This window comes from Talaromyces atroroseus (assembly GCF_001907595.1).
Source record: "Talaromyces atroroseus strain IBT 11181 chromosome Unknown scaffold_0, whole genome shotgun sequence".
NCBI classification, from domain to species: Eukaryota; Fungi; Ascomycota; class Eurotiomycetes; order Eurotiales; family Trichocomaceae; genus Talaromyces; species Talaromyces atroroseus.
In genome coordinates this window covers 1,809,615-1,820,658 of record NW_017971432.1, presented here as the reverse complement: position 1 = coordinate 1,820,658, position 11,044 = coordinate 1,809,615, and the positions used below count along the sequence as shown (strand labels likewise).

The window sequence follows — 11,044 nt, the reverse complement described above, 5'->3', positions numbered from 1 at the left end:
TTTTTCGTTTTATCTCATCACTTTCCAAACACGTAGTGTGGAACTTTGGCCTGTGTCTTTCGTTTTCATGCGATTACGCTGTCTTTGTCAACTTACAATTTTCAAACACACTATCCCCTGATAGTCTTTTTGTATCAACAAATGCAGTTCTTTGGTTCTATTCATACACACCGTCATCAGTAGAAATGTAGCTACTTTTGCCTGATTTACACGGGTTGAAATCATAATCACATCGAAGTCTACAAGTCACGTGACACCCAATGCCTTGCTGCCTGCCATCCGAAGCGTTGCCCCTTCCCCGAGTTCTTTCCGCAGCGAAACTACGAACGATCAGATTTTCCTTCTTCCACCTCTCCCAATTGCGCCCAAGCAAGGAGATGTGAAAATGGATCTTCATGAAGCACAAAAGGTCCTGACGGACTTCCTCCAAGAATTGTCCGCGCTATTTCACCGCGTTCCTGGTTCGGCAATCTTCCTCCGCTACGTTAAGTCCAGCTACCAGAATGATCCAATTCGCTCCGCTGTGGAATTGTTCCTATTTCTCTTTGCTGTTCGCTATCTTCTTGCCCCCAAATACTCCACAAAGCCGGGGATCGTCAAACTTTCGGAAGAGGAGATCGATGATTTGGTTGATGAATGGACTCCGGAGCCGCTCGTTGGTAGTCCCACGGCTTTGGAAGAAATTGAGGTTGAGAAACGGACCGTTATCGTAGGGTATGTTTCTTCTCGCCCTTTTTATTTCCGCCCCCGTTCACAGATCCAGTATGCACTAGACATTCGTGCAGAATGATTGCTAACGGAAATTGCGTGCGATGAATTAGACCGACCGGGCCTAAAGTCAAGTTGTCGAATGGACGAACCGTCGTGAATTTGGCGTCTTATAACTTTTTCAACTTTACATCAAATGAATCGCTGAAAGAAAAGGCTATCCAGACGCTTCGGACTTATGGTGTTGGACCTTGTGGTCCCCCCGGCTTTTACGGTACTCAGGATGTGCATATGAAAACTGAAGCAGATGTCGCCGCGTTTCTGGGCACCGCGGCGTGTATTATCTATTCCCAGGCGTTTTCTACGATTTCAAGCGTCATACCGGCCTTTTCGAAGCGCGGAGATATCATCGTGGCCGACAAGGGTGTGAGCTTCGCTATTCGCAAGGGAATTCAGATTTCTCGAAGCACAGTACGGTGGTATGAACATAATGATATGGAGGATCTTCAGCGTGTATTGGAGAAGGTGACTCGGGAGCAAGCACGCAAGCCGTTAACTCGACGCTTCATCATTACTGAAGGTCTCTTTGAGTCCATTGGCGATGTTGTTGACCTTCCCAAAATTGTGAGTACAGGGCATATCCTGAGATGGGTCTGATTTATAGATTGCTCATGATTGTTTCATTATAGGTTGAATTGAAGTTCAAGTACAAGTTCCGTCTGATCTTGGACGAGACCTGGTCTTTTGGTGTTCTCGGTCGGAACGGGCGAGGTGTCACAGAACACCAAAATGTTGACGCGACTGAAATTGATATGATAGTTGGCTCCCTTGCCGGTCCAATCATTGCTGGAGGTGGTTTCTGTGCAGGATCCGAAGAAATTGTACATCACCAGCGTATATCAGCATCTGCGTACACATTCTCTGCTGCTCTCCCTGCCTTGTTGTCGACCACCGCAAGTGAGACGATCAATTTGATGCAGACCAACCCGGACCTTTTTACACAGCTCAGATCTAATATTAAGACGATGTGGGCACAGCTTGATCCACGCAGTGACTGGATGTACTGCACGAGTGTACCAGAAAACCCCATAATGATTCTAGCCATCAAGCCCAATGTTGTTTCGTCACGAAAGTTATCTATCGAAGATCAACAGTTTTTGTTGCAAGACATAGTCGATGAGGTGAGTCCTAGATTGTACTCAAAATTTCAAATGGCGCCATTGCTGACTTTCTTTCTTCCCGGGTAGACATTGGCAAACGGTGTGCTTATAACCCGCTTGAAGACTTTGCCTGACGCAGTCACGCCCAAACAGCAAGTGCTTCCATCTCTCAAGGTGTGCCTGACAATAGGCCTCACAAAGCGCGAAGTTGAAAAGGCAGGCACTATCATTCGGCATGCGATCACAAAAGTGCTAAGCAAGAAAAGATAAGATACTAGTTTCCTTATGCTTTTCTCTCCTACGACTCCTCTTTCTTTTTCTCTGCGGGATTGTATACATATATATTTGTTTTAATTTCTATTATACGCAGCTAAGCATGCGGTTGCTTGTAACCGATTATCACGCTCTGGTAGGTAGCCTTTGTGTTGAACCAGCATCCTGACGGGCTTTTCTTTCCTGACGAATCATGTTATTTATAGAGTACATACATATTTTAATCTTGGTGGTTGAAGGACGAAATGAATACATTCTCTCTGCATATAAACATACAATCCATCAGAGCGTATACATTAGGTACACTAACTAGACACAGTTGATTGACCTCGTACCTTCCTGTTGGCAAACTAGGGTATGAAGACGAGCATTCCTAAAAACATTCGTTACATTACCTAGCTGCCCAGGCCCTAGCATGTTCATTACGCAGGTAGCCCTAATAGTGAACTAGTTACATTCTTGACAATCACCACCCCATAACTTAAGACCAACATATATGTAACTACCAGGTATTGAAATTAGTCAATGTAACTGGCGAAGAATCTGACGGATCCTTGTTTACGAATTTCCTTTTTGGGGCAAATATCTCTCTTTGGGACAGGAGGAGTTATTACTTCCCCCCCCCCAGCTGGGTAGTTATGTACCTAGCTTCGGATTGCCGGTCTTTGAACCTTTGTCTTGGATTGCTTCGTTATAATAACCGAATCTGTGCTCTTGTCCCATGCACGACCTGAGCCCTAAAGTCGGAAATTAGAAAGATATCTTTCTGATTATTACTCCTAGCTGTTCAAATAAACTGGACTAGTTGATGCGAGAACCCTGAGATTTGGAGGATTCAAGGGCCAGACATGAGGAAATATTGCGTCTTGGGCATTGCTGCCCTGGCGTTTCTACATCCTGCAGAGAGCCATATACATAGTAAGAAAGAAACAAACGAAAGATGTGACTGAGCCTGAAATTGACAATTAGCTATAGATCATAATAAGAGAGGTGGCCAGCTCACTAGACATGAAATGAACATTCGTCAAGAACAACGATGCTCGAAGGAGCCTCCAACGACCACTACCTTAACCATCCATGTCGACGAATTCGGGCATACGTTAGACGCAAGCCCTTCAACGACGTCGGTAATCGCTGTTTCTGTCAGTACTTGACCCTTGTGCAAAGATCTAGTAAGAGTAATATTAACGTCGGAACTTGGCGTGGCAGAATGAACGAGAAACAACTCCATCGTCCATACTGTCAGTAACAGCAGCAGCAACCTCGTTCTCCTTAATATCAACGACATCCCTATTGCAACCGCTGCCATCATTGTCATCGCCATCGTCTTCATCGCCTTCACGGGCCTCGAAAAGGATGCAGCCAGACCGTTATGTAGCGCCCCCAGCAATAGATATTAGCCACCGTTCAACAAATTCTGATCCTCTAGCCCCAGATCTCATCTCAGGTATATCCAACAGCCTTTTTGGACACGGCAAATATGGCATCTCGTACACAGCATACAACGACGACGGCACCTGCAAAACCCAAGACCAAGTAGACAGCGACATGGCACAACTCCGGCAATTTGCGTTTGTGCGATTCTACGGTGTCGACTGCAACCAGGCGCAAACCATCAGCAAAGCTGCGCGGGGAAACAATATGCAAGTCTTTGCGGGTGTTTTCGATATCCAAAATATGAACAATGATCTCCAGAAGATTATTGACGCTGCAGACGGCGACTGGTCGACTTTCCACACCGTTTCGGTGGGGAACGAGCTTGTTAACAGAGGACAAAGCTCGCCTGCAGAGGTGATTGGCGCAGTGAACTCTGCGCGTAACAGACTTCGTCAAGCAGGATATCAGGGCCCTGTGGTTACGGTGGATACGTTCAATCAGATTATTGCCCACCCTGAGCTGTGTGATGCCTCCGACTACTGCGCGGCGAATTGCCATGCGTTTTTTGATTCCAATCAAACTGCCGAAAACGCAGGACCGTATGTCCTCGAACAGGCGCGTCAGGTTTCCCAGGCTATGAAGGATGGAAACAAGGGGGTCATTATCACAGAAACAGGCTGGCCATCTGCAGGTGAAGCGAATGGTGCGGCTGTGCCTTCAAGACACAATCAAATTGTTGCGTTGAAGAGCTTGAAGCAGAGTTTCCCCGACGGAGGCGTCGTTTTCTTCAGCGCTTTTAATGAGAAGTGGAAACAGGATAATGCATGGACTTTTGGCACCGAGAAGAACTGGGGGCTGTTCGACTTTTCAGACACGAAGGACGCAATTTCAGAAATTTTGAATCCATTGAAGGGTAATGGTGTGTAGACATTATCTAGTTTTAGTAGCATTAGTAGTGGAAGCTGCCAGCCAGAATCGTTTGTCAGTTAATAACATTTTCTGAGGATTTTGTCTTTCAATGCCATGGGTAAGATTCAGTAGATTCATTGTCCATCTTACGAGATGCAACTGATTAATTACATGATAATAAGACTGAAACTGTAGGAGGATTCTAAGTATCGTTTATGGTGTAAGAATCACCTGAGCTCCTCTGAGGGGAAGGAGAAGAAGCGGTCTCGTCCACCCCCTCGTCCAAAGGTGGCTCCGTAGATGGCTTCGGACCATGTCGCCATCGACGCGTTTTTGGAGGTTCGGGCTTGGTGCTAGATTTGGTAGTTGATGATGGATGCTGAGACCTTCGAGGCGGCGGCACAGCTGGTCTTGGTCTCGATGTAGACCTGGAGATAGATGTTTCCGGCGCTTGTAATATCGTTCCAACTGGGCCGGGGCTGTCTGTCGATATCGGCGCGGTCTCGGTCCGGTCCGCGGGTCTCCCGCGTCCATCGTCATGATCTCCTTTGCCATGGGGTTTGGGGTATGTGCGTCTCGGGTTGGGGGGCTGTGGCCTTGGTCTCACCTTGCCAACAGACACAATGGGCTGCTGTGATGCTTTATTTTTAAGGCTTGGGGTCACAATGCCCGGTATCTCACTCTGTCTTGCTACTTCTAGCATGCTGAGCTTGGATGAAGTAGCTGACCCTAAGTGCACCCCAAGAGTCTCCGTGGACTTTTCGTCCCCACTAGAGAAAGCACTAGGCGGTTCTGATTCAGGCCTGGTGGGCGAAGTTGTTGCATCTGAATCCTGTGAAATTGGTGACTCAGAGAGGGTTGCGGGAGGCATGCCAGATGAGATAGAAATGGCCATAACTTCTTCCGAGAGCTGTAATTCTGCGGTGCCGTGTAGTTGTGGCCCAGCATCCCGTAGCCATTCCACTTGGCTACACCGAGAGACAAGCCTTTTGGTTGTTTCGTCAGCCTCTGCAAAATGCATGATTCTTTCACAAACAGAGTCAGAGCCTTCGATCTGGCTATGAACCAGGATACTCAGTGTTTTCCTTATTTCGTCACATTTGTAATGAGGGGGATTTTTCAGCTGAGTATGGGCCAGAAGGGGATATAGAACCCTTAGATACGTGTGCCTTAGAGCTATGGCTTCTCCTGGAAGGTCCAAAAGGTTTCGGATCAATATATCAACGAGGACTCGTAGATCATTTGTATAGAAGTACTCATAGGTAGACGGAGTCGTAAAGATGAGATAGAGTAACTTGAGCGTAAGTAATTGCAATGATGTTTCGCCTAAAGAAAAAGAACGACCATTAGAACAACATTGTACATCACAGGATCAAGATGCAGACCTTCTCGATTGAGTAATAGGATGATGTTTTCACCAAACGTTTTATAGATATTGCCATGTACGGAAAGAACCTTCATCACTTTATTTGTGAGAGGGCTAGATGATAGCCCTGAAGCAGGGTCGTGTGCTGAAACCATAAACTGCTCGTTCAATACTAGCTGTATAAGAAAGGTTATAAGTTTTCACTGTTCAGTATGTAGATCATAGATTTCTGACAGAGGAGCACAAACCAAAACGCGAATCACGGGATAGTGATAGGGGTCATGAGCGTCATCAGAAACACCCTCAATGATTTCGAAAAGATATTTGACAAAGTCATCGTCAACGCAAACTAGACATGAGAGTTCGTGAATGAGCCATAGGAGAAATATAGACGCTTAACGAGGAAACTCGAGGTTCATGACTCACATAGATCCTCTATCTTTATTTTCTGTATTCTAGACATCTCATAAAGAAGATCCATCAATAGACGATGCAGACCAGCACCGTTGTCGAGATTGATACCCGGGGAGCGAATGAGTTCCAGAAGCTTTGGAAAACAACCTTCCTCATTCATGAGCTGAAAAGTGCCGTCATTCTGCAATCCATCAAAGAGCAGAAATGACACAATGAAATGTAGAATATTTAGATCATCTTCCTATTCAGAATTATTTCCCATACACGTGGGGGCCCCAATTAGCTTAACTCATGAATACTTAGATGGTACAGGATTATCGGAATAGATAAAATGTACCTGGAGTAAACTATATATTATCTGTCTTCGAATGTAGTCTGCGTGCTGAGCGAAGAGGCTTGACGAGAAGAGCTTGTATGAGCAACAGGATATATCATATTCGCTGACGAGAAATTCGCCTGTTCAAACAAGGTATCAGCCAATGTGTCCCTCCAACGCTTGTCAACTTGGTGTGAATGCGTACCCTTAAACTTGGCGCCGAAATCAAGATACGTGCGAAGGGCATTGTCAATGAGGGCATGCGAGTCGCATTGCTTCGACACTATTTCTTCCAGTTCTATATTGAGATAACGAGAATAATTAGCTGGCCAGACTCAGAGGAGTAGCAAGTAAATGAATGAGTGAGTGAGTGTTTGAAGACTGGGCGTGGGTTAATCTTCTTGCGTTCGGCTTGATGCTAACCTGCCCAGAATTGCTTCTCATCCTCCAGGTCGTAGGAGACTTCTTCCAGGTCCATGTCCTGCATAACAACAACAAATCCGCTCCACTTGATTGCACACTCATCCCGTCGCGTGCCTGCTGGGCCAATTCTGGGGGTTTGTTGCAGAGGGGTAACTAACGTGCGTACCTCGAGTAGCGGACGCCCTGAATGCAAGGCATGCCATGCCGCCTTCACCGCCCGCCTTGTCAGACACAAACACGTACGTCATGCTAAATTGCCATTTGTCTCGATAAGATGGAGTACATTTTCGAAAATGAAGAATAGGTACTGATGGATCTTCTGAGAAGCGAGAAGATACGAGAGCTTTGATTTTAATCCTCTGCCATACGTACGTAGTATCTTTGATTGAATCTACAGTGTTCTTAGGGTTTAAGTAGGCCTGCCCCTAGAGAAAACAAAGAAATTCAAAAAGAAAGGCCATGAGCTATGCTGTACATGAAAACTAAGAACGTATGAAATAATCCGAATCGCAATCTGTGGTACAGCGGTTGTCACCGAAGAACAACGCAGAGAAGAGGGTTATAATCAATTATGACACTGGCCGTTTGAACGGATGTGCCTCAGTATTGCTACACATCATCGCGTTAGCAAAAACGAATAGTAGACCGGCCTACAGAAAGTGGAGGTAATACTTACAGAACATATTCGTCGAGACTAACAACGCTGGGATCGCTGAACAATAGATAGAAGTATTTCAAAGTCTCCGCTAACCAGAAAGACTCCATCTCATCGAGGAGCTCGGGTGCTTTGCTAGTGACGTCTGAAATAGCAGAGTCTGCAAGTTCTGTCCGGCAATGCCGTGCAATCGCTTCGAACATTTTCCATCCCTTTTCTCTCCAAATGTTATCGCCCGTAAGTCGGTACATGATGAAAACGGACTCGATGGCTTCGGGTCGGAGAATATACTTTCGAGACTGGATTTTGGTATAGCCGAGAGGAATACGCTCTTCCTGCAACCGGGCAGCAACATAATCCTCATGAGAGAGAACCGTAGGCTTGGGAGGAGCTACAAAGTTCGGATCGTCGACATCTGGAAGCAATTTCGATGCTTCTTCCTGGACCACCTTGGAATTTGAAGTAGAAAGATGTGCATGTTCATCATAATCATCCAAGCCACGAGGGTTGATATCACGTTTAGCGATAGTATCGCTTTCTTCGACTACAGAATTCCGAACCGGGGAGACAATATTAGGTTTCTTTTCCTGGGAAGGCTGCGTTTCATGAGATATCCCATAATAGGCCTCCTTTGCGCGTAGCAACTGGCGTTCATACGACTTCTCTGCTTGGATAATGCGAGACTTCTCATGGGGATCCATTGTGTCCATGTACCTAGTTGCGTTCCACGGACATGCCAAAGGGTCGTCGCAAGGGAGGATTTCAAATCCCTCTGGCATGATGCCGGTATTGGTGGATTCATACGCCCAAACACAACCGTCAGTAAGTTTAGCTGCAATATTCATATCACCCTCAAGGCCAAATAATTTAGCCCCCACAGCAAACATGCCGCCGGCAAAACAGGTCAGATGAGTGCCTTCATAGGTGTACTTGGTGTTCTTTTCTCCGGTTCCGTCTTTCAAGTTGTCGGAAACTTGCACAGTTGCGACAAATCGTATATCCCTTTCTTCATCCGGAAGCATGGGCCGGTAGATGAGATTATCGCGCACCGGTTCCATAGATATCTCGTAAAGGCTGCGATATTGATCACTAAGACCTCCGAGAAGCATATGTTCTTTCGGCAAATACTCGTAAGTTGAATCAGACTGTCCACCCAAACCAAATCTGTCAAAGGCAGTTCTAGGGGGAGATGCTAGCCCTTGCTTTGTACAGTCCTGCTTTGAGGCTGGGATAGATGTCAATGGAGTGGTTGCTTTCGTTCCAGTTTCATAATCTGCAGGCTCCGCATCAGATTCTAGCCCAGGATCTCGTTTCTCCATGTCCTTGGGGATAGGGAGATGCTTTTCCAGCACCATTGTAGGCGAGGATTTCGCTATTCCTAGCCCGCTAGATTTGTTTATTACAACACCAGACTTTTCGGTGCGAGTCGGATGCTCAAGGGAAGAGCTGCTAAGCGGAGCGCACCCAGAAGCATCCACCACAAGCGGCCACATTCCAGGAAGTCTAGTGTTGTTCTGCATCTTCTCAAGTTCGTCCGTAATGCGAGCTATTGCGTCATAATATTTATGCTCCATAGTCAACTGAGCCAAGCGGGTGAACTCCATAGACAAGGATCCCAATTCAGCCAAAACGACACGAGTACCAGCACGATGAGGCTGAGCCACGGCGGCACTAATGAGTGTATTAGAGATAGGAACAGTGTAATGGGATATAGTAACAACTCACGGAGCCCAATTGTAGTATGTGACTGGCATTCTATTCGGCGTGTCAAATGCACCCATCAATATTTCAGCCAGTTCCACTGCCTTGTCCAACAGAACCGAGTATTTCTGACCAGAAATGTCGTACGCACCAAGGAGACCGCCTAAGTAGCGAATCACCGTTTCAAAGAGAGGGATATCCCGCCGAATGGAAGTGGTGAAATCAATCTTCCTCACCTCTTCTACGGCGGCGGCGAATTCATCTTTCAAGTCCATGATCCACAGGGTGTCTAGCGCATCAACGAGTGTGGCGCCCCAGCCCGCAAAGGGATCTCGGTATTGCCCGGTGACAGGCCGTATCTCATCGTGTCCTAGTGCATATTCTGTATAGCCATCCCATGCATGTTCGAATTCTTCTCTGATAGCCGCGAGTCTCTGTGTGCGTAGAAGCTTTTCTGTATTAGACTCGTCTTTAAACGTGGACTGAAGCTTGGGCAGCGATGTAGGCCGGCCGGTGGGGAGCTTAATGAGATCATATTCATTAACAGGGAAGTGTTCGGGAAGCTTCTCCCAATGCTGCTTGATTGTGTTTGTTGGAAGCTGATTCGATGTCCCAACCCGGTCCGACTGTTTCTTGGTACCCGACTGTTCCGTAACTTCGCTCTGAGGTTTGTCACCGAAAATTTTCAGACTTGATTCCTCCACTGACGGCGGATCGAGTGCGTCTGAATAATCAGTCGGGGAATAGGTGGTCTCTGTGCTCCAGGTTTCATCGTCGACGAGTTCTTTCTGTTTTCCAGTCTCTCGATCCTTGGGTAGTTCTTTATTCTTCAAAGGCAGTTCTTCTGGAGCAGATGGTCTCTCGCCTGCAGGGCCTGACTTGAACTTTATCTCCGTTGCTGGCTCAGGAGGAGATACGGGGGAATCGTGGTTGATAGCTGTTGGGGGGGCTTGAAGATCCTTTGTCCCGGGCCAGTCGTCGGACCATTCGCGCGACCTCAGGAAATGGACGAAAGCAAGGCCAAAAATGATGCTAAAAACGACAAAGGAGCGATATCTGCGACTGCGCGGCATTGCGTCGGGCGGGGATCCTTTTTCTTATATAATATAACCAAAAACGAAGGTAGTCAAAGATCTACAGCGTGATCCAGCCATCCGCTGTAGCTGAAGTATAATGCAATCGGAACGAAGGATCGAGGAGGGTGACCCTCATGAGAATGCAGCACGCCGGGGATGCATTCGAGTCACTGGAGCAGAGCAGAGCAGCCAGCAAAGGAAGAAGCAGAGAGCAGAAGGGATGGGGAAGGCGCAGAGCACATAGACTGGGCCCGAAAGTGGGCTAGTGGCTTAAACCTCGGGTGGGGATGCCTAAATTGCGTCCTGAGGGCCTGAGGCTGCTTGTCCCAACGCCACGGCGCATAATCACACCCTCGGTTGCGACAATGATAGGGAAAACAGCCCCCTTCTGCTACGATATCGCCTCCAGGTGCCTCGGAGTCATTGTTCTTCTGCGGCTTCTCAATGCAGTAGCTATAGTACCTATTGCGAATGAGAGTATATACTCCGTCGTCCCGACCTTTGTTCCTTCGGCCCGAATGCCAATGCACATTGCCAAGTTCTCACTCGCAAACTAGTAGCAATAATTACGGAGTAACTAGTTAACTAACAGTTACAGTCAGCTAATTGCGGTAACGGTGGTACTAGTAGTTGATAGGTGGCCCGCTTCGTACTATAAATACGAGA

The 11,044-nt window shown here is 47.0% G+C and overlaps 3 protein-coding genes across 3 annotated transcripts; 2 read left to right on the top strand and 1 right to left on the bottom strand.

Moving 5' to 3' along the window:
- Positions 1-385: 385 nt before the first annotated feature.
- On the top strand, positions 386-2,138 carry UA08_00645 (hypothetical protein; the record flags this gene model as incomplete). The annotated part of the gene is made up of 4 exons (XM_020260474.1): positions 386-714; positions 822-1,332; positions 1,398-1,889; positions 1,956-2,138. 4 exons carry the CDS (start codon positions 386-388, stop codon positions 2,136-2,138), a joined length of 1,515 nt encoding a protein of 504 aa, XP_020123824.1.
- Positions 2,139-3,177: 1,039 nt separating this feature from the next.
- UA08_00644 (hypothetical protein) lies at positions 3,178-4,445 on the top strand (the record flags this gene model as incomplete). The annotated part of the gene is made up of 3 exons (XM_020260473.1): positions 3,178-3,287; positions 3,394-3,515; positions 3,571-4,445. The coding sequence occupies 3 exons, from the start codon at positions 3,178-3,180 to the stop codon at positions 4,443-4,445; spliced, it is 1,107 nt and encodes a 368-aa protein (XP_020123825.1).
- Positions 4,446-4,629: 184 nt separating this feature from the next.
- On the bottom strand, positions 4,630-10,375 carry UA08_00643 (hypothetical protein; the record flags this gene model as incomplete). The annotated part of the gene is made up of 9 exons (XM_020260472.1): positions 4,630-5,753; positions 5,813-5,969; positions 6,042-6,142; positions 6,220-6,388; positions 6,545-6,663; positions 6,729-6,821; positions 6,947-7,074; positions 7,623-9,272; positions 9,327-10,375. The coding sequence occupies 9 exons, from the start codon at positions 10,373-10,375 to the stop codon at positions 4,630-4,632; spliced, it is 4,590 nt and encodes a 1,529-aa protein (XP_020123826.1).
- Positions 10,376-11,044: the final 669 nt, after the last annotated feature.